General features: G+C 59.0%; 6 protein-coding genes across 6 annotated transcripts; all 6 read right to left on the reverse strand.

The window, feature by feature from the left end:
* Window positions 1–357: 357 nt before the first annotated feature.
* LMJF_18_0090 (putative alpha glucosidase II subunit) lies at window positions 358–2,796 on the reverse strand (the record flags this gene model as incomplete). Its single annotated transcript, XM_001682363.1, has 1 exon — window positions 358–2,796. One exon carries the CDS (start codon window positions 2,794–2,796, stop codon window positions 358–360), a length of 2,439 nt encoding a protein of 812 aa, XP_001682415.1.
* A 799-nt stretch (window positions 2,797–3,595) lies between these two features.
* On the reverse strand, window positions 3,596–4,951 carry LMJF_18_0100 (conserved hypothetical protein; the record flags this gene model as incomplete). The annotated part of the gene is made up of 1 exon (XM_001682364.1): window positions 3,596–4,951. One exon carries the CDS (start codon window positions 4,949–4,951, stop codon window positions 3,596–3,598), a length of 1,356 nt encoding a protein of 451 aa, XP_001682416.1.
* Window positions 4,952–5,479: 528 nt separating this feature from the next.
* On the reverse strand, window positions 5,480–9,955 carry LMJF_18_0110 (conserved hypothetical protein; the record flags this gene model as incomplete). The annotated part of the gene is made up of 1 exon (XM_001682365.1): window positions 5,480–9,955. One exon carries the CDS (start codon window positions 9,953–9,955, stop codon window positions 5,480–5,482), a length of 4,476 nt encoding a protein of 1,491 aa, XP_001682417.1.
* A 1,549-nt stretch (window positions 9,956–11,504) lies between these two features.
* LMJF_18_0120 (conserved hypothetical protein) lies at window positions 11,505–11,888 on the reverse strand (the record flags this gene model as incomplete). Its single annotated transcript, XM_001682366.1, has 1 exon — window positions 11,505–11,888. One exon carries the CDS (start codon window positions 11,886–11,888, stop codon window positions 11,505–11,507), a length of 384 nt encoding a protein of 127 aa, XP_001682418.1.
* A 1,001-nt stretch (window positions 11,889–12,889) lies between these two features.
* Window positions 12,890–14,956, reverse strand: LMJF_18_0130 (conserved hypothetical protein; the record flags this gene model as incomplete). Its single annotated transcript, XM_001682367.1, has 1 exon — window positions 12,890–14,956. One exon carries the CDS (start codon window positions 14,954–14,956, stop codon window positions 12,890–12,892), a length of 2,067 nt encoding a protein of 688 aa, XP_001682419.1.
* A 2,115-nt stretch (window positions 14,957–17,071) lies between these two features.
* LMJF_18_0140 (conserved hypothetical protein) lies at window positions 17,072–19,312 on the reverse strand (the record flags this gene model as incomplete). The annotated part of the gene is made up of 1 exon (XM_001682368.1): window positions 17,072–19,312. The coding sequence occupies one exon, from the start codon at window positions 19,310–19,312 to the stop codon at window positions 17,072–17,074; it is 2,241 nt and encodes a 746-aa protein (XP_001682420.1).
* Between the last annotated feature and the right edge of the window lie 113 nt (window positions 19,313–19,425).

The raw sequence follows: 19,425 nt of genomic DNA on the forward strand, positions 1-19,425 counted from the left end.
CTGTAGCTCTCGCACCCCTCCCCCCCCTTGTCAGGAACCACGCATTGCCATTCTCCCCGAACAGCATGTGCGCGTATTTAGCACGGTCGTGGCGCAAAAGGAGAGGCGGGACATCGGTGCGCGTCGCTCGAAAGAATGCAGGGCAGAGAAGCTGAGGTGCACAGATATAGTTAAGAGAACAGGGTGGGGAGGTGAGCATGCATACTGCCATTCCTCCTCGTACGCATGGCGATAGAGAAGGACTCTACAGATCTGCTTTCACCTCCCTCATTCGGCGCCTAGGCACCCTCATGTACAACAACACCAACAGCCGCACTAGGCTATCAACGTTGGCTGCTTATCGAAGCGCTGAGATGCTTATTCATTCTCAAACGAGATAATCCAGTCGGCCGCCACGAGGACGCTGGGCTTGCGTACAACCACAGTCTGCCCCAGCTGCTCGAACTCGAGCGGGGTCACCACCTCCGTCTCGTCCACGCGCGTGCTCAAGACCACCTTGCTGACCTTGCCGACGTAGCCGTAGATCACAACACGCTCGACGGTATTGGCGGCGTTGTAAAGCCCTGCGGTCGCCGGGAAGTCCGGGTAGGCGCTGTTCTGGAGCACCTGATTTGAGTAGGAGAACGCGCGGTGCACAAAGGCGCCCTTTGTATAATCGTATGTGGTACCATCATCGATGTAGAGATCCCCGTAGCTGTTGCCCTGCGCGTTGAGAGCCACGAAAAGCGTGAAAGGGTCCAGGCGCGCTGCAAAGCTGCTGCGGCGAAGCCGCAACTTCATTGGGACAACGTGACCACCACGCAGAAACATCGGTATCGTATCTTTGCCCACTGGCATTGTGTGCGGTCCGACTGCCAGCTCGCCCGAGAAGTAGTTGTACCACAGCACTTCCTTGGGCAGCGGCACCGTTACTTCCGTCACGCCCGGCTTCACTACTGGCTGCACTAGAATGGAGGGGCCGAAGAGGTAAGTGTTCTGCACCTCGCGCAACTCCGACTGCCCAGGGAATTCGTAGAAGAGAGGGCGCATGATGGTGTTGCCCTCGGTGTGCGCGTGGTAGAAAGTAGTGTAGAGGTACGGCAACAGGGCGTACCGCAGCGCCAAGGCGATTCGAACAAGGGACTGGGCCTCAGTCGAGAACGTCCACGGCTCGCGACGCTTTGTATCGAGGTTGGCGTGGGCGCGGTAAAAAGGCACAAAGACACCGGCCTGCATCCACCGCACAAACAACTCCTCCTCGGGGTCGAAGAAGAAGCCACCAATGTCGCAGCCGCAGAAGGGGTAGTTTGAGATGGACAGGGAGAGCAGCTCCGGTATGCTGTTCTCTAGGTGGTCCCAGCGGGCCATATTGTCGCCCGTCCACATCGCCGCATACCGCTGCGACCCAGAAAAGAAGCTTCGCGTGAGGATGAAAGGACGCTCGGGCGCCGCGTTGGGGCCGCCGGCCTCGAGCATTCCTTTGTGGGCGGCCTGGACCGAGTAAAAGCTGTAGGCGTTGTGCACAAAGCGATGCTCAACCGTCTGACCATTGTCCAGGCTGTGCACCGCCATCTTGGGCATGGTGCCCCTCTCGCCACCGAACACTGACGGCTCGTTCATGTCCACCCAGGTGTGGATGTCGCGGCTGCCGCCCGGGTAGCGGTCATCGTGGAAGAACTGCGAGTACCAGTCGCGCGTGCGTGTGTTGAGGAAGTCCGGCCACGAGCTGCTCCCCGGCCAGCATTTACCCACGTAGTCCTCCCCAGAGGCGTCCTTGACGTAGTAGCCACCCTTCTGAGCCTCATTGTGTATGTAATACCCCTCGTCGCGCTTCACGTGCGGGTCCCTGACAGTGACCAACTTTCGACCCTTGGACGCCAGGGCGTCCGTCAGGGCCTTAGGGTCAGGGAAGGTGTAGGGGTCCCACGTGAAGTACTTCTTCTTGTCCGTGTGCTCGATGTCGAGCCACAGCACGTCGTAGGGCATGTTATGAGTGTCGAAGCCCTCGTCCACGGAGAGGCAGTCCTTCAGGTTCAAGTAGTTCCAGCGGCACTGGTGCAGTCCCAGACTGAAGTAGGGTGGCATCACCGTCGCTCCAGTGAGAGCCGCGTGCTGCTGCTGGACCTTCGCCGGAGTGGGGCCCGGCAGGAAAAAGATGTCGATCGCACCGACCTCGGGCTTCCATTGACATGACGGTGCCGCGCTGTCGGCACCGACGCCTACATTGGTTTCAGACGGGTTGAGAAAGAGAACGCCGCAAGTGGACTGCGGCGCGTACGCCATGATAAAGGGGATGGAGCCGTAGAGCGCCTCGGTACTGTTTACCGAGTACTGAAAGGTGTCCGTGTTGTACATTTCGTACACGCTCCCCCCTCGCAGCGGCAGGTCCGCTGCGTGTTCGGCCAGGCCGTACATTGTCTGTGCAGCAGGAAATGTAAAGTTGACCTCCGGCGCCGCCATCGCGTCGGCGAATGCGGTTGCCTCTACGAGTGAGTTCGCGTGGCACGAAAACACGAAGCGCACATGCGGAGGCGCCATGCTAACCGTCAGCACGCACTCCCCGTGTGGGATGCTCCACTGCGCGTCGTTAGCTCCTTTGGTAACCTGTAATGCCACAGCGTGTGGCAGGATGATGCCATCGGGCTGATACGTCCACTTGTCCGCCGGCTTCGCAGTCAGTCGCACCACATTGTTTGGGTAGCCGATCGCATCCACTGCCAGACCGCCCTCTGTCGTTACCACGGACACCGACGAGGCGACGCTGGCAAGCAGCAGGAGCAGCGCAACCATAATTGGGGTCATATGAGAGCGCCGCATCCCTGGCGGCGCTGCCCAGCCATAGACGAGGGTCAAAAGAGAGACAGAGGTCTTGACAAAAGGCGAAGGGTACAGACAAAATAGCGCCCGCTGTGCAACCGCAGCGTGCAGGAAGCGCGCCACAGCCGGCAGATCCGCGGTGCCCACCGTCCAAGTGTTGGGCCGAGAAGGACGGCCGGGGTGCGTCAACAACGCAGATGGAAACGCAAAGAGAGAACAAACCAACACAAAACGAGACAGAGACGACTGTTTTACAGAGGGCTCACTCTCACACGGGAGGAGGAGGAGGAGGAGGAGGGGGTTGGCCCACAGAGAATACCAAGGTAAGATAGCGTGCCCCTGTCCACGTATCGCGCGTGTCCGTCACAACCAATGGCACCGGGAGAGTAAGGAAGGCATGGAGGAAAAAGGTGGGAAGCATGAACAGTCAAAGAAGGACATTGTGTGAGAGAGCGAGACGCATGCGAGCAGCACATGCCCAGGGACACCATGGCCACAGAACGGACGGGAGGGAGGGGGGAGAGGGTGAGATGATCAACACAGCAGACGCAGTGAGAGAGGTGCACGCGAAGCTCAACTGCTGGAGAGGTGCACTGTGCTACTGCTTGTTTCATCTATTCTCTGCGTCTGTGTGCGCACACATTACGGCACGTTGTGTCGATAAAGAAGAGGAAACGGTACTTCTTGATCAGCAGATCCTTGCGATCGGCTGCAACGGCGCGCAGAGGTGTTCACATAGCGCTCGCCCATCAGCGGAGAGAGAATGTCCCTCTTCATTTGCTAGCACAAGACGGGTACACTACAACCGCTGGCGCCGCAGCTCCTTCTCGTCCACGTAGGTCAGCGACGCGTTGCATGCAAACTCGGCGTGCAGCTTGTTGAGAAATTCGGAGCCCCGATCGCTGGCCCCGACCACAGCTGCCGTCTTGGGGTCTGGCAAGAGCGACGTATTCAGCTCTGAAATGAAGAACGTCAGCAGACCGGTCTGTGGAAGCACCAGGGACAGCTCCAGCCCTCCCTTTTGAGCCGCAGTTACACAAGACATGGCGGAAAGAACGACCGTTACGGTAAGGTGAGGGCACCCCGTGCGACACAACCGCACCACCGGTGCCAACGTCTGCTCCACCGTGTAGCGACTGCCGTGGTGCAGCACCGGGTAGTGCTCGAAGAAGACGATGCGGCCGCCGCGCTCAGCGAAGGTGTTCATGTCCGCCAGAACTTCATCCTTGAGCAAGAGCTCCACCTCCTCCGGTGGCGTACCCTTTCCTGTTTTGCCATCTTCGTCGACGTGGCGCCGCGCCGCCGCCGCCCTCCACTCGCGTGTTCGGCGCAGTAGCACGTCTTCGATAAAGTAGAACCGCAGCTGGCGCGAGCCGTCGCTGTACTTGGACGCCTCTGACCTCTCTCCTGAGGTGATGGAGCGGAAAACGCGGGATAAGATGCGCCGGTTCGACCTGGCCCACCTGACACCCGCCGCTTCCAGCACTGTCGCGTCGGACGGCAGCACAAAATGCAGCGGCGGCTGGCTCTGGCGGTAGCGCATGCTGGCCAGCGTAGACTGCAGAATCTGCGTAGAACGGGGACTGAGCTGGCCACCTAGCGCGCCGACTGCGGCGCTGAAACGGCGCTGGAGATCTTCCGTGCTCTGCTGAACCAGAGAGAGTCTGCTCTGCTTTCCCTGAAGCGACCCTGCCAACGAGGACGCGCCCACGCTGCTGTCGTTGTCGTCCACACGACTCCGCTTTAGCCCGCTGACGGCGCTGCGAGCCGAGGCGTTGGTTGCATTCTCCACGTCGTAGTGAAGCACTAGCGTGTTGGCCCGCAGCTTTTTACCACCTGGTCTACTCCAGCGCACAAACACCTCGCAGCCCGGGGGTACCGCTGCAGGGTCGACCACGACGGTCGTCTCCTCACATCTGACAGCGTTCGCGACGTGCAGCTTGACGCAGATGGCGCGTTTGTCGAGGAGGAGGGTGTCCGTGGCGGTCTCCAGCAGCGCGATGGGCGTGCGAGGATCAACCGCGACATGGGACTTGGCACCTGCACGTGACGGAAGGGCCGCCCTCAGCGGGAGCCACAGGGTATGCGGGTTCAGCTGGTGTTTTTGCGAAAACTCGGCGAGGCTGCAGTCCTCGCTGCACACAAGGAGGCTCATGATGAATACACGAACGCAGCCGCGGAACTGGGGAAATCACTGCCTATAAAAAGAAGAAAACGCTCATTGGGTGTGGGTGTGTGTGTGTGGGGGGGGGAGGGTGGTGGTGGAAGCGCAGTGAGACACCAGGAGCTGCCCTAGGAGACCCTGACAGAGAGAGAGAGAGAGAGATGAAGAGAGGGAGGGGGTAACAAAGACGTACACCTACAGCGACACGCGACGGGACTAGTCGGTAGCAGAGCTTCCTCCCGCTCGAGTTCTGTGCAGCACAATGAAAAGGCTGCAGGAAGACACACATCCTCCGGCACTGCTCCCAAGCGCGGACCATCGCACAAAGCAGTTGATCACGTCGTTGGCTGCCAACTGGCAAACAGGCGCGCGCGCACACACACACGTACACTGTTTGTTTCCCTTTCTCCATCATGCAGTCTCGCCGTCACACCCCCACAATGAGAAGGTCGCCAGTCAAGCAGCACCATAGCACGGTGCGCCACGTTCAGCAATAAAGGAAATGCCCCGTACAGCGGCCTACATGACATACCAGCCATGCGCGCGCAGGCGAGATTCAACTGTGTCTTGAGCGTCTTCTACGTCTACGGCGGCATCTGCGGCAGTGCGAGGCACCATCATGATGATGATGAACGGCGTTGCTTGGATTGTCGTGCTGGAAAGAGTGACCTCCCCACGGTAAGGTCTGCCTTCCACGGGAGTACAATGCACAGCAGCTGCCAGGTCGGCACCTCCTTGGGCGCCGCCGTTGGTGAATATCTTGTCAGAAAACTCCACGTCAAAGGCACATTGGCCATTGTTTGTCTCGTACCGCACCGGCGGCGCCGCGGGGTGCGTTCCAGGCTCAGCGTCGTGCAACGTCAGCAGCGCGACAGCGAAAGATCTGGGCGGAATCTCCGGCGGTGGAAACCGCCGCCACTGCGGCATCGACCATATGCAGGACGGCACGTCCGGTACAGCGGCGACTTTGGCGGCGTTATGGAAGGTCTCCGAAAAGTAAAGCGGCAACGTTCCGCAGTTGACGAGGACAAATGGTGCCGTGTTGGACGGGTGCTTGGCAGGATCCTGCAGCTGCGCCGCGAGGGAGTGCAGTCGCTGCTGCAGGTTGTCGGTGCTACACGTCTCTGCCACCACAGGCAACGGCATCCCGTTGCCGTCGCCCTGGTGGTGTGGGTGGTGAGTGCCGATGGCGGCCACGGCAGTCTTGAACTGTGTTTCATCGAATGTCTCTTGCTGCAGGTGGGTGCTTGCTCTGGTCAGCAGCGCGAGCCACGTCACCGTAACGCCGGCGCTGTCCAGCCGCTCTAGCGCCAGCCGAACGATCGCCGTTTGGTGGGCATCGTCGAACGTGTTCGGAACGGGCACCAGAATCGACTGTGTGTGTGTTGCGCCGCTGCTCAGCTCCCACTCGGCGCCGTGGGTGCAGCACATTCGCTTGACGTCGTCGAGCGTTTGGCACGTCTCTGCTGTGATGGCGCAGAGCCGCTGGTACGCCTGCTCCTGCGTCTCTGCAGCGCAAGACCACCGCCCCACCAGGTTCGGCTGCGCGCACACCTGCAAATCCCCTTTGGCGCTGCTGCAGAGGTACAGCGCGACCACCAGGTCTTGCGGCGACGACGGAGGTAGTCGCATCCGGTACGCAACGACGGCACCCATCGGCTTTTCGGTGTCCCCGAGTAAACCCGCCACGGAGGCCATACCGATGTCCGTCAGCGGCGGTGGCACAAAGTCGAAGAAGCAGCCGTAGACCTGCACCGTGAGCAGCTCCACCTGAGGCTCATAGTGCGGAATGTCCGAGACGACGCAGTTTTTCACCCCCACGGCGACGTAGGTTGTGGCCTTAATGTACGAGTGAAGTGACTTGCAAACCGCCGCTACCGTCTCGCGGCAGTTCCTCACAGGCACCGTCACGCCCGGCGACCCGTGGTGCTGTCGCGGGCTCCATGTTGTCGAGGTGGGCTCGGGTGGAATAGCACTCAGCACCGGCAGCAGCTTCACCGCGAAGTCCCCGTGCGCTGAAACTAGCGGCGTCACATCCACGTTCTCGACGCCGGGTACGTTGACGGGGTTGATGCCGGCCATCGGTTTCAGGTCTGTCTTATTCAGCCGGTACATCATCCACAGCGTCCAGTCCTCGCGTGTGTAGACGTTGACGAGGCGTCCCGCGACGACACGGCGCAAGCAATGCCACAGCCCAGGGTCGGAGCTGCACGTGCAGCCCAGCAGATAGACGTTTTCAACTACACCGTAGGCCTCCACCCTCTCCAGCTCTCGCAGGCACTCTACAATCACGAGAGAACCGAAGCTGAAGCCGACCAACGTCACCGGGCGGTTGCCGCGCTGCTTGTCGAGCAACGCGACTGCCAAGTCCTTGCCGGTGTAAGCAGAACGGTTCGACAGCGTCGCGAAGGTGTTGTCGATCACGCTAGTCGCCCACACAGCAAAGAGTGGCAGCTTAAAGGCGTGCACAAGAGACGACAAGGCGTGGAGACCGGTAAAGAGGGCGCCTTGCATGAGCGTGTTCTCGGTCGCGGTGCTCACAGCCTTCATCATCAACGTGTCAGCAATTTCGAGGTTCACATGGATCGTCTCCCCAAACTTCATGAGCATGTCGTCCTCCCACTGCAGCACGTACGACTCCGTTGACCCGAGCAGCTCGCTGCGGCGCAGCACCGACTGCCACAGACACACCTGCTGATCTCGCACCGGTCGACGTGGGTCGAAGATAGCCGAGTAGCCACTCACCCCGATGGCGAGCGTCATCTTCTCTGTGGCCGGCACGCCGGCACTACCGAGCCGCTCCACAAAGTCCTGGAACACAAGCTGTACCGCATAGTGCGCCACGTCGACGACGCAAGTCAGAGAGAAGAAAATCCCCGGCGGCAGATCCACCGAAAACTGTGCCCTGCTCGGCGTGGCGGGAGTTAAGGACTGGCGCGTCAGCTCCGAAAGGTTGTAGGCGGAGGCAAAGGCCACGTTTACGTTGTTGAGAGAGCTAACCGCGAAATTCGCTCGAACGTAGAAGCGCGGCGTGACGGGCCTGCTGCTTCGGTTCACCACCTCCACAATGTAGTAGCCCTCCGCCCCTGCAAGGCTCCACTCGCTATTGGTGAAGTACGTCAGCGACGCCTCAGCAGGGTACACGCCAATCGGCGAGGGCGTCTCGGGCCACTGCTCGCCGCTTATCATGCCCGCGTCGCGCGTGAAGACGTCGTGCGAGGAGCAATTCACAAGCGACACGCCCAGCTTCCGCCGCTGCTTCACCTTCTGCCCGTACTCCAGCTGCCGCTGAGGCAACTCCTCCTTCGGAAACGTCACCTTGCGCGCCTGCGCCGCCTCTCCGGCGCTCGCTGGGTACAGCTTTAGGTATGTGTACGGCTCCACGTGCATCTCAAGCACCACTCCCCACTGCCGCCGCGTAAAGTCGGAGCCCGCCAGGTGCCCCTCCATCCAGTTCTCGGCCGCCATCGGGTCGAACTCCAGATCGGTCTTCTCGCACGCCGCAGAAAGTGCCCAGGCGCCGAAGAAGTCGCGCTCCGCACGCACCCAGATCCGCAGCGAGGTCAAGTTGGCGGTGCCAGGCGACGGCGTGGCCATGTAGCAGATGATGAAGCCGGTGCCGGTGGGGTGCGCAAACCGATTCACGCATGCGAACACACCCGCACGCGCCGGTGCAATGACGGCCGGCGGCGCCATTGCCCACACGCCAGAAATCAGCTTGATAGCTTTGAGGCGCAGCTGAAAGCCGTCAAGGTTGTTCTCCACAGCGAAGACGACGTGGCGGCGACGCTTCTGGAGCAGCGAAAGATTTCTGACGTGCGACATGGTGATCATCCTCGTGTGCGACGGGACGACGACGCCGGGCTTCGAGTTGTCCTCGAGTACCACGGAGAGGTCCCAGGACGTGCCAGCAGTGCCGCTGCCTTTCTCCACAGTCTGCTGCGAGCACGCAAGGCGGTGCACCACCTCCTTATTCAGATCAGCCTCCTCTTCTTCCGCTGTCGTCGCCAACGCCGCTGTCGGCGCCGCTGCCGTTTCAAACGCCTCGATCTCGTCCACGGAGCGTAGCATGAAGATGTCGGAATCCGTCGTGCGGCGAAACGCCTTGTAGCCGCCTAGCGAGGCGCCCGTCACGCCAAAGATAGCGGTCATGTTGGCGGCCGTCAACATCGGTGTAACGACGGAGGCGAGAGCCGCGGCGTGGGTAGCGGCGCCGACGATGGTCGCAAAGACGGTTGCCAAAGCCCCGGTGCCGAGCACGGCACCACCCACCGCTCCGATCACGCCCAGAGTCGTTGCCGTGGCACTCACGAGTGCGGCGTACGCAGGCCCCACAACTGGTGCGGCCAGCCCGCCCGTCACGAGAAGGGCCGCGCCGCCCAGGACGGAAAAGCCGCCGATAGTCGCAGCACGCATCAGACTTCGTTTTTGCTGCTCTTTGCTCTTTAGTAACCCCTCCTGCCGTGCCACGTCAGCCTGCTCGGCGGCGGCGTCGCGGCTCACGGTCATGTGTACCTGCGCGAGCGAGTTCTCCTCGCGCTCCACGAGGGAAAATGGGATCGACAAAATCCAGGAGAGCCGCCGCGCTGCTGCCCGAAGTCGTGCGTCGTAGGAGCCGAGCCGCAGTGCAAGGTTGAAGGGCACATTCACGACGACCCAGTCAAGCGAGGGATTCAGCACCACGCACAAAGCCCGAACGTCCTCCTGCGTCCATCGCTTCTGATGAAGATCAGGGAAGGTGTATGGCGGCGGCAGAAGAAGACCATCGAGAAGGTTCCGCAGGTTCGTGTCGTCGACAACAACATAGAAGAGAGACCGGATAGCAACGCGGTCCTCAAAGGATATAAAGCTTAGCACCTCCGCGGCAGGAGCATCAACGCTGCCGCGCAGTCGCTCCATCTCCTCCGCTGTTCTCTGCGGACGCTGCGGGCCCCATAGGTACCTGTAGCTGTCGAAGAAGCTGTAGGCACTACGCTGAGCCGCCTTTGTGTCCATTTTTCGGTGTGGATTCGTTCGCCACGCCGAGGAGTGGCAGCGGCTGCACCGGACACAAGAAAAAAGTGTCTGATCCGGCAGTACCAGGAGCAGGGCTCAAAATGTAAAGAGGGAGGGTGAACAGGCGAGGTGCCTCTTTGCAGCTCAGTGCGTATACACCGATGCACACATGTGACGATGCACCGTCCCGCTGACGGCTCACGAGAGAAGATGTTCGGCCTCAGCTCGCTGGTAAGATGCAGGTGTCCGTGAGCATCAAAGAGCGACCGAAGACCTACCCCCCCAAAAAAAAAAATAATGACAAAAAAAAAGCAAGGAACGGAGCAGAAGGCGTGTGCTTCGTACGTCTACACGTACACATACACTTTCCATATACGTATACACACACACACACATATATATATATACATATATATATATATGCTCGATGGCACCTCCGTCTCAGGAATGGCGGATGGCCGATGCGCGATGAGCAGAGCAAAACAGTGGCCGCAAAAGTAAAGCGGAATAGTCAGCAAGAGAGACCAGTCATGGCAAGGGCTGTGGTGGTGTGTTGCTGTGGCTGTAATGGTGGAATTCTCGATGAAGAGAGGGAGTCGAAGGGAGAGCAAAGGTGTGGGAAAAATAGAAAAAAAGTAAAAGCAGGTGTGTGGTAGCGGACGGCTGTGCCGAGTGTGACCCTCTCTCCCTCTCTCGCTCTTCGCAGATATCACGTAGAGGTGCGGGGAAGAAGTGCGGCGGGTCCGCTAACAGAGAAGGACGCGGAGCACGCAAAACTACGGCAGCAAGAAAACAAGCCGGCCTTGGATTGTGTCGTACACCGCCTCACTACGATCCGTTGCCGCTGTCCCGTGTCTTAATGCTCAGAACAAACTCTCGATACATGCATATATATATGCATATATATGATAGGGCGGCTCAAGCACACCATCAAGTACCACACGACAACGATGGTAATGGTGCTACCTATCCATCTGATCACCTAGCAGGAGCGCGCTCGGGGCTACGAGGCGTGCGCATCCCAGCATGCACACACGCAAACCGTGTAGCAAGGACGCATAAAACGCCGAAGAAGTGGGGAATATCTATGAGAGACGGAGAGCCCAAAACACGTGCGAGCGAAACAGAAAGATAGAGTGACGGCAGATACGACAACGGAGTCCGAGACGCAGCGAGAGAGAAAAGGGGGTTCTGTCAGCGCTTAATTCTCGTGCCACTCGCCGTCATGAAGGCAACGCCAGCGACGATGAGATGCTGCGGACGAGGCTCTCCGCACAGTTGTGGCGCACGGTGACAGATGACGAAGTGCAGACAGGTCGAAACACACACTGCACGGGCACCCTCAGCTCCGTGCAGTAGTGAACCGTTGGCGGATGCTTTCTTTCGTTCTCCTCGTGGTACTCGGAAAGACAGGCGTTGCGCCTCTCTCTCTCTGTGTCATTGGCGCGCATCGCCGCTAGGTCTGTGGCGGTGCTACTTGAGCAAGGGCAGGGGTGCACGCTACGCTCAAGATGCAATGAGCAAGAAATGAGACGTGACTCGAGAGTGTCTATGGCCGCTTTTTTTTCCATTGCTCCATAAACGCTTCGTAGTCGAAGCAGCCTTCACTCACGAACGACCATACCTCCTCCGTGATGTCCTCGTGACGTTTCTGCAGGAGCGTAACAACTTGCTCAATTGATTTATACTCTGGACACGAAGCGAGCACGTGCGCGTCAAGTTCCTGATCTACTTTCTCCAAGAAGGATGTGTACACGGTATGCTGATCATGATCGCCCGAGACGGTGTGCAGGGGTGGCAACGACTGCCACACCTGCTCGGGGTCGAAGGAAATCATAAAATCCTCGATGACACCGACAACAGCGTCGAAAGCCGCATCCTCGGGCGAGCCGCCGTTGCCGCAGATGATAAATTCGCCCTCCTCCGTGTCCATGAATACAACGTGCGAGCACGGTGGAGAGGAAGGCAGGCGGTAGAATGCCCTATCGATATTATAAGGAGAGTCTTTTTTTGTGAGGGAGAGGACGGCGAGGGCGGGGGGGGGGGGGGGGAGGGGCAGCGACGTGATGTGCGGACGGTGGTGGCCTTGCAAGAATGGGTCAGTGAGGATAGAGGGCCGCAAGGATGCGCCAAGAGTCGACGCAGACAGTGAAGAGGGGGGGGAGGCGAGAGGGCATCAGGTACACCCCTGCACCATCCCTCATCGCGATATACTCTCCGCATTCACGAAAAAAAAAACGGTCTTGCCGTCGATTCTAGTGCTGCCGGTGTCCCGGCGCACACAACGCATGCCTGGGAAAGACGCGGGTGTGGCAAGGAGCGGCCGGGCCATCTGTTATGCTTGTTTGCTTGAGTGTTGGAGAAGGGGCGGGGCGTGATCAACACAGAGTATCATTGAAGCAGAGAGCGTCAGCACCGTGCTGGCTCTAAAACCCCCTCAACCGAAATGAGACCGAGCACGCCCGCATCCACACGTGGGGAACCACAGCGACAGCAAGACAAAAATATATCAGCTCAGATCAGCCACAGCAGACAGTCTCACTGCGAGCACGCCCTCGCTCAGACCAACACTACAGTAGCCTGCCTCCCCTCCCCCAGAATCAATGGAGTAACTGCGTAGGAGAAGCAGAAAATGAAGAGTGCACTATGTCGCCGCAGCCTTTGAAAAAAATAATAACACGGAAATGAGATGTAACGGTAGGCGACGTTACACACCAATGCGTGCAAAACCCAGGCACAGTTGCGGATATAAAGCGCGGCGGAGCAAGCGGAATGCAACCGGTCCCGTCATTCAAGAACGCAGGGGTCTCATGATAGTGCATGGTTCGACATCCCAATAGCGGAAGGCTAGTCTATGTAACCCCTCCATTCCTCTGCCTGCTGCCAAACTCTCGCTCACCATCCGCAGCTGAGCTCTAGAACGCAGTTGAGTGTCTACTCGATCGCCACACGCTTGGCTTCGCCTCGCATCCGCTCCTTCGCTTTCCTGTGTGGCGCGCATGCTGGAGGAACTGTCACCGCCGCCGCTGCCCCAGCCCCTGAGGTGGGCGTCAGAAACAGCGGCTTCTGAGGCTGTCGTGCACGGTGCTCGTTGAGCTTCTTCTCGACCATCACCACATCAGCATGTGTGATGCGGATGAGACGGCTGGTGCGCGACACCACGGCCGTGTAGTCTGGCAAAAAAGGCGCGCCTGACAAGAGAACATCGGCGCCAAGGTCGGAGAAGGAACGCAACTCCGTTCGTATCTTTTCGCGGCCGATGGTCACCTCGACGCCGCCACTCAGTACCAGCGTGAAAGTGCTGCTCGGCTGCCCGGCTCTGTAGAGCACTCGCGCTGGATCGGCCGTGGAGAGGTCCGGCAACGCAGCTGCGATTCCACAGAGAGGTGTGCTCTTGCTTTTCTCACCGTCACTGACCTGGTCGTCGACGTCCACCACCAAGTCGCCGATCTGCTGCAGCAGAAACTTGACATGAGCAACATTCCACGTTGCAAAGTACACATAGGTCCGGGTGAGGTAGTAGGCGAGTGCCCAAAGCTGATCGTCAGAAAGACCTTGATCCTCCAGCTTGGATCGCACGCCGTACGAGTAGAAGTTCACCCGCGGCGGCCGCGTCAGAGGCGGCTCAATCGTGGACTCGTCGAAGGCCTCCGCGTCCAACAGCAGCTTCTTGTCACTCAAGTACTCGTCCTCATCGTAAATCTCCGATGCGATGAGCGTCTCGATAACGTCCTCAAGTGTCACAAGGCCGATGAAAGAACTCGGCTCCATCGCATTCGAAAGGAGCGCCATAGGGTTAATGGTCTTCGGCGTGCGCTGTGCAGGTGCAGCACGCTTGCTGCCCTGGTGCACGTGGTATGCGCTGTAAGGTGACGCGTCTCTGCTGTTGGAGGCCGTGATTCCGGCACGACCGCGCCGCTTGTCCGCGGTAGCGGTGTCTGTCGGCTCCACAAAGAGAAGCTGCGTGTGATAGTGCTCGAAGATGTACAGCATCTCCTGCAGAAGGGTGTCCGCCTTCACCACTAACATGTCGCGCGGGTGTTGCGCCACGAAATCACGCACTGTCATGTCGCTTTTGTGGCCGAGATAGGAATTGTCGATGAGGTCCTTCACGTAGAGCACACCAATCACATTGTCGCGTGACCGTTCGTATACCGGCACGCGCGAGATACCGTACTCCCACAAGCGACGCTCGAGCGCTGTGTCGAGCGGGGTGCTCGCCTCTAACATGACGGCCTTCCCCATCGGTGTCATGGCCGCATCTGCTGTGACCTCGTTCGTGTCCATCACGCTCAGCATCATGCGCACCTGGTCCGTGTCGATGCCCGACTTGTCCGAGAACTTCTCGCAGTGCATGCGGATGAGCTTCTTCAGCTCCTGGCGGTCGTATATCTGCCCTGCCTCGTGTCCTACCATCCAGTCCAGCATCATCCCCAGCGGCTTCGCGATGGGCCACAGCACAAATAACGAGACCTTCAGCGCTTGCAGACTCTTTGCGCCAGCCCACAGTGCGTTGTTCTGCTTGTTGCAGAAGCTCATGGGGATGATCTCACCAAAGATGAGCACCACCAGTGTACCCAAGATGAAGTTCACGAGCTCACTGCCACCCACAATTGCAGCGACGAGCTGAGAGGTCAGCACCAGAGTCAGCATGTTGCCCACGAGCAACGTCGCCAAGAGCTCGTGGCCCAGCATGCGTACCGGCAGAATCTTGCGCGCGTAGGTGCGGTCAGGCTCCTGCCCCGCATCAGCTATGATTTCAAGATAGATGGTCTCCATCCCAAGCAGCCCGATCGTGAGACCGCAGTACATGGCGGAGAGCAGCACCGTGGTGATACAAAACAAGATGAGGACCCATTTCGGCCATGCCGCGTAGCCGCTAGCTTCGTTCTCACTCGCGGCGGCCTCTATCGCGACGTGGTCAAGCAGCCCTAAGGCGAGTGCAAGCAGCCATGGCGAACTGCTTTTCGCCGCCGTAAAAAACGGCGGCTGCATTGGCATCCCGGTGTGGCGCGACGGAGTCGATGAGAGCAAGCCGAGCAGCACGAAAAGAAAGGAGAGCGTGGAGAATGAGCTGAATTAGGTCACAGCGCGAGAAGGAGAGCTGCACGCAAGAGGCCCAAGACGGAAGACACCCAAGCAAGAATGTATAGAAGCCGCCTTGCCGGTCTTGTCAGGTACGCACACGCACCCACGCCCGCTGCGCCAGAATGAGCGGAAAGCACACGACAACCGGTGTACGAGAGACTCTCGAAGAGCGAGCGAAGGAGACACAAAATATATATATATATATATACATATATACATATATACATATATATATATATATTGGAGCAAACGACGAAACGCTCAGCCTGTACGGGGCGTGCGGCACGCACTGAGAAACAGCGAAGAGGGAGCCGCCGGTTCGTCGACCACGTGTGGGCGTGAACACAAGTACGCTCACGTGTGAGTAACACCACAACGAAAGCTAACAGATCGGTGAGAGGGTCGAGTGGAGGCGGGCCTCTTGTGCAGCAGACGCGCACAAAAGCGAAGGACAAAACATCAGAGAGGCGGCAGATGTGAAATAGGACGAGGAGAGGTGAGGAAGGCTGCCAGTTGTCGTCGGGGCACTTGTTGCATGTTGCGCTTGCCCATGACAACGCTGTGCAGCTCTTGGTACGCAGAGTAAGTGAGAAAGAGCGCGTGCGACGGCTTTGACTATCACGCATAGAGGGGTACACATTCGGAGCAGGTGTGGGCGTCAACACACAGAGGCGTCCTGTGGCACACGATAGATTCACCACAAGGCATGTCGTTGCCTTTTCCTTGGTCCGAGAGTATGCCCTCATGCTGCCGGCCACCCCAGTGCGTGGTATCAGGGCTTAGCACTCACTCTGCGGGGAAGCCACGCAGCATGCAGCTGGCCCTCGGAGATGGCTGGCGGACTCCTTGCGGCGGCGGAGAGGGCCCGGGCTAGCGCTGTGCCGAAGAGACGTGCGGTCATGACCACGATTGCACCAGCTCACTAAACGCCGTGTGGGCGATTCGCCAAATATGAGGATGCACCTACCCTTTAACGAAACATTTCTTTTCCGCCTTTGCTACGTTGCGGCGATGCCGAGAGCAATCGCGGACCCCGCGTGTGCGGTGCGCAGTGGAATTGCAGTGGGCTGACCGAAGCCAAACAGTGTTGGTTGATCCGGTGCCGTGGAACAGCTCTAGTAGAGCAGAGGCAGATGAACTAGTGTTGTACGCGTCTCTCTCTTGACCTACTCGTGGTTCAATGGAACACGCGCACGGGCTTCTATGGCTAGTGTAGCCGAGCAGCCGGGACAACATGAAGAGGAAAGAAACACATGGACATATGTCACAGAGAAAGAGCAAGAACGAGAGACGGGGCGCAGGTCTTCCAACGACAAACAGCGCGGATAATCGCCACCCCTGGTTGCTCCCCGGCAGTAAAAAGAAACAAAGCGGAAGTGCCAAGAGGCGGAGAGGCCGTGATTGTTGGAACGCCGCGGGTATCTCACACGGCTATGGTATCTGCCGTTCCCACGCTCCCGAGACATGGTTCGGCTGTCGGAGACGTACGCTGCCCGTGCGCCCCGACTGCCTCTGCTTATCCTTGACGTTACGGCATCGGATGTCACGGCACCGCCGACACTGTTTTTTTTTTCGTTCGGTATTCCTCCCCAAGTGGGTTGTTTTGCGTTCGGGGGAGTTGCTGGAGGCATTTCATTATCTCTCCTTCACCCCTTGAGTTCGCGACTTGGCAACTCACGAGCTGACTGATGTCATCTTGTCCCCGCCCCCACCTATATTGTCTTCTACGCAGAATTGGGCTACTCTACCCACACTAGCGCTTGAGCTTCTCTCCTTCAAGCGAAAGTCGGCCCACCCCGCGAGGGCGATGAGGAGGAGGCGCAGATAGGACCTGCGGAGAGACGAGACGTGCTGCAATCACCTAGCCCCAAACATCGGACACCACATAACAAGGTATATCTCCATGCAAAGCCCTGCTTCCCAAGACCACAACAGAAACGCACAGGCCTCTCCCTCTCGATTGCCTCGGCACTCGCCGCCTGCATTGGGTCAGCCTCTCCCTCTTTCTCCTATCGGATGCACCCCGCGTTACGACGTATTCTTGCTCGCAGTGCCGTACTGTCTTCTCTGTAGTGCTTGCGCGCTATCCGTACGGTGACCGAGGAGGCTATCACGCTCGCTGCTGGTCATCGTGCCCATACCTTGACGAGGTGCGGAAGAGCGCAGCAAGGTCGGCAAGCCAGGGCTGAGGATGCGCACGTTGCTGCTGCGTTGACGGTTAGCGAACTGGTAGTATTGGTACTTCTCGAAAAGCACCTTTGGGATGCTGTATACACGTGCCGCTGTGATCACAGCAGCGCTGTAGTCCGGCACAAAGAACGGCGTCGTGAGGGCCTCTTCGCCGATGTAGTTGAAGCTCTGCAGCTTCGAGCGGAACGCCTCGGAGCCGACGAGCAGCTCCACGCAACCGCCTAGAACGAGGAGTAGGCGGTCGGAGCGGATGCCGCGTGAGTACAAAATGTGCGATGGGTCGTTCACGGCGTTGAGGAACTGGGCGTGGCCGCCCTTGAAGAAGAACTGCGACGGTGACAGCGCCCCCTGCACACCGCCCGTCTGGGAACTTGACGTGCTGTGGCTGTCATGCATCTGGTCAGGTGACGTGCTCAAAAGCATATCCGGTGTGCCGTTCTGCTGGCTGAGGGTAATGGCGCACAGCTGCAGATCTTTGCACTCGTCCAGTAGCAGCTTGATGTACGGTGGCTGCCAGCTGTAGAAGCAAGGAACCGTGCGGTTGAGGTAGTACGCGACTGCCCAGACCTGGGAGTCTGTTAGCGGAATGCTCTCGGTGGGGTGGGTGAAGTACGAGTAGAAGTTGACGCGCGGCGGCGTTTCGGGCTCGCTCGGTAAGTGTAGGGTGTTGGGGTAGCAGTCGTTGCCGGGGATATCGACGGCGGCGTACCGCGGCTCGCGCTCTACCGGGTCATAGCTGTCGTACTCGTCGTAGATCTCGGACGCCAGCAACTCCTCCACAACGTCCTCCATTGTGACAATCCCGACACATTTCAGGTGCGTCGCTGCAAAGCCGCGCAGCCCTGAGGATTCCATCCGCCACGCCTCGAAGTCGGTCATAATCGCCGGGATCGCGGCGCCGATGATGTTCGCGTCCTCCTCGAAGACGACCGCCATATGCGTCTGTGCTTCCAGAAAGAACTTGAGCATCGACGGCAGCGACATGGTGGCGCACACCATCGCGAACAGGCGGTCCTTCGCTTTGACCACCTGCTCCACCGTCAGCGGCGAAAACTCCAAGGACGTGTTCACCGTCATCAGGTCCTTGACAACAAGGATGCTTTCGAACACGCCAGGCGCCGACTCGACCGGCACTCGCGAGCGGCCCGACTTCCACAGCATCTCCAAAAAGTCCGGCGTGATGAGGTCGGTGCCGCGGACGCACGTCGCCTTCTCGATCGGCGTCATGATATCGCGCACCTTGCGCTCATGGAAATCCATGGCGGCAAGCAGCAGCTTCAGCTCGGACTTGGCCATGTGCGCGTTATCGTCACCTTCGCGTTCGTAGTGCATTACCATCAGCTTGCGCAGTTCCTTCTTGTCGTACAGCTGCCCCGTCTCCTCGCTGCCCACCACAACGTCGAGGAACCAACCCAGCGTGGCTGACAGCGGGTACGTGAGGATCATCGCAACGTTCACGAAAACGGAGCCCGCCGCAGCGACACGAAGGGAATACTTGGAGCGGCAGATCGACATGGGCAAAATCTCGGCAAAAAGTACAATGACTAATGTACTCAAGATGAACTTCCAAATACCTGAGCCTTTGTCGTCCACCATGTGCGTGCTCGTGCCCCGAGTACGGATGGCCTCCACCACATCGAAGACATCGTTGAACTCCTGCACGATGAGGACATTGCACAGCATGTTGCATATGATGAGGGTCGAGAGCGTCTTGTGCCCTTGCTTGCGCAGTGGCAGCAAGGTTGCGGCGTACTTGCAATCCGGTGTCGGCCCACTTTCGGCGATGATCTCGAGGGTAAAGGTGTTGGCGCACATGACGCCCAGGGTCAGTCCGGCAAAGACCGCGGACAGAAAGGCGTACATGCAAATTCGTAGCGAGTGATCGAGCAAGCTGTAGACGCGCTTCGTCTGCTTTCGGTTCTCGTTCGCCAGCTCCTTCTCCGTCATCTGCGAGGGGTCTTTGGCGAAGGAGTTTCCGTTTGCACCGAGCGTCGCGGCGAGAAAAACGCCGTACGCGGCGAACATGATGCAGAGGCGAATCGACCGCACGGCCGAGGCACGAGAGTGCCATACATGCATTTCGAAAAATGTGGGAGAGGCTGGTGTGTGTTCGCGTGTCTTTCCCGCCCTTGGCCCGTCACACGTCGCTAATCCTCGGATCTCGAAGGCGGCGGCACGCGTACAGAGAAAAG

Source organism: Leishmania major, chromosome 18, assembly GCF_000002725.2.
Source record: "Leishmania major strain Friedlin complete genome, chromosome 18".
In the NCBI taxonomy this organism is placed as follows: Eukaryota; Euglenozoa; class Kinetoplastea; order Trypanosomatida; family Trypanosomatidae; genus Leishmania; species Leishmania major.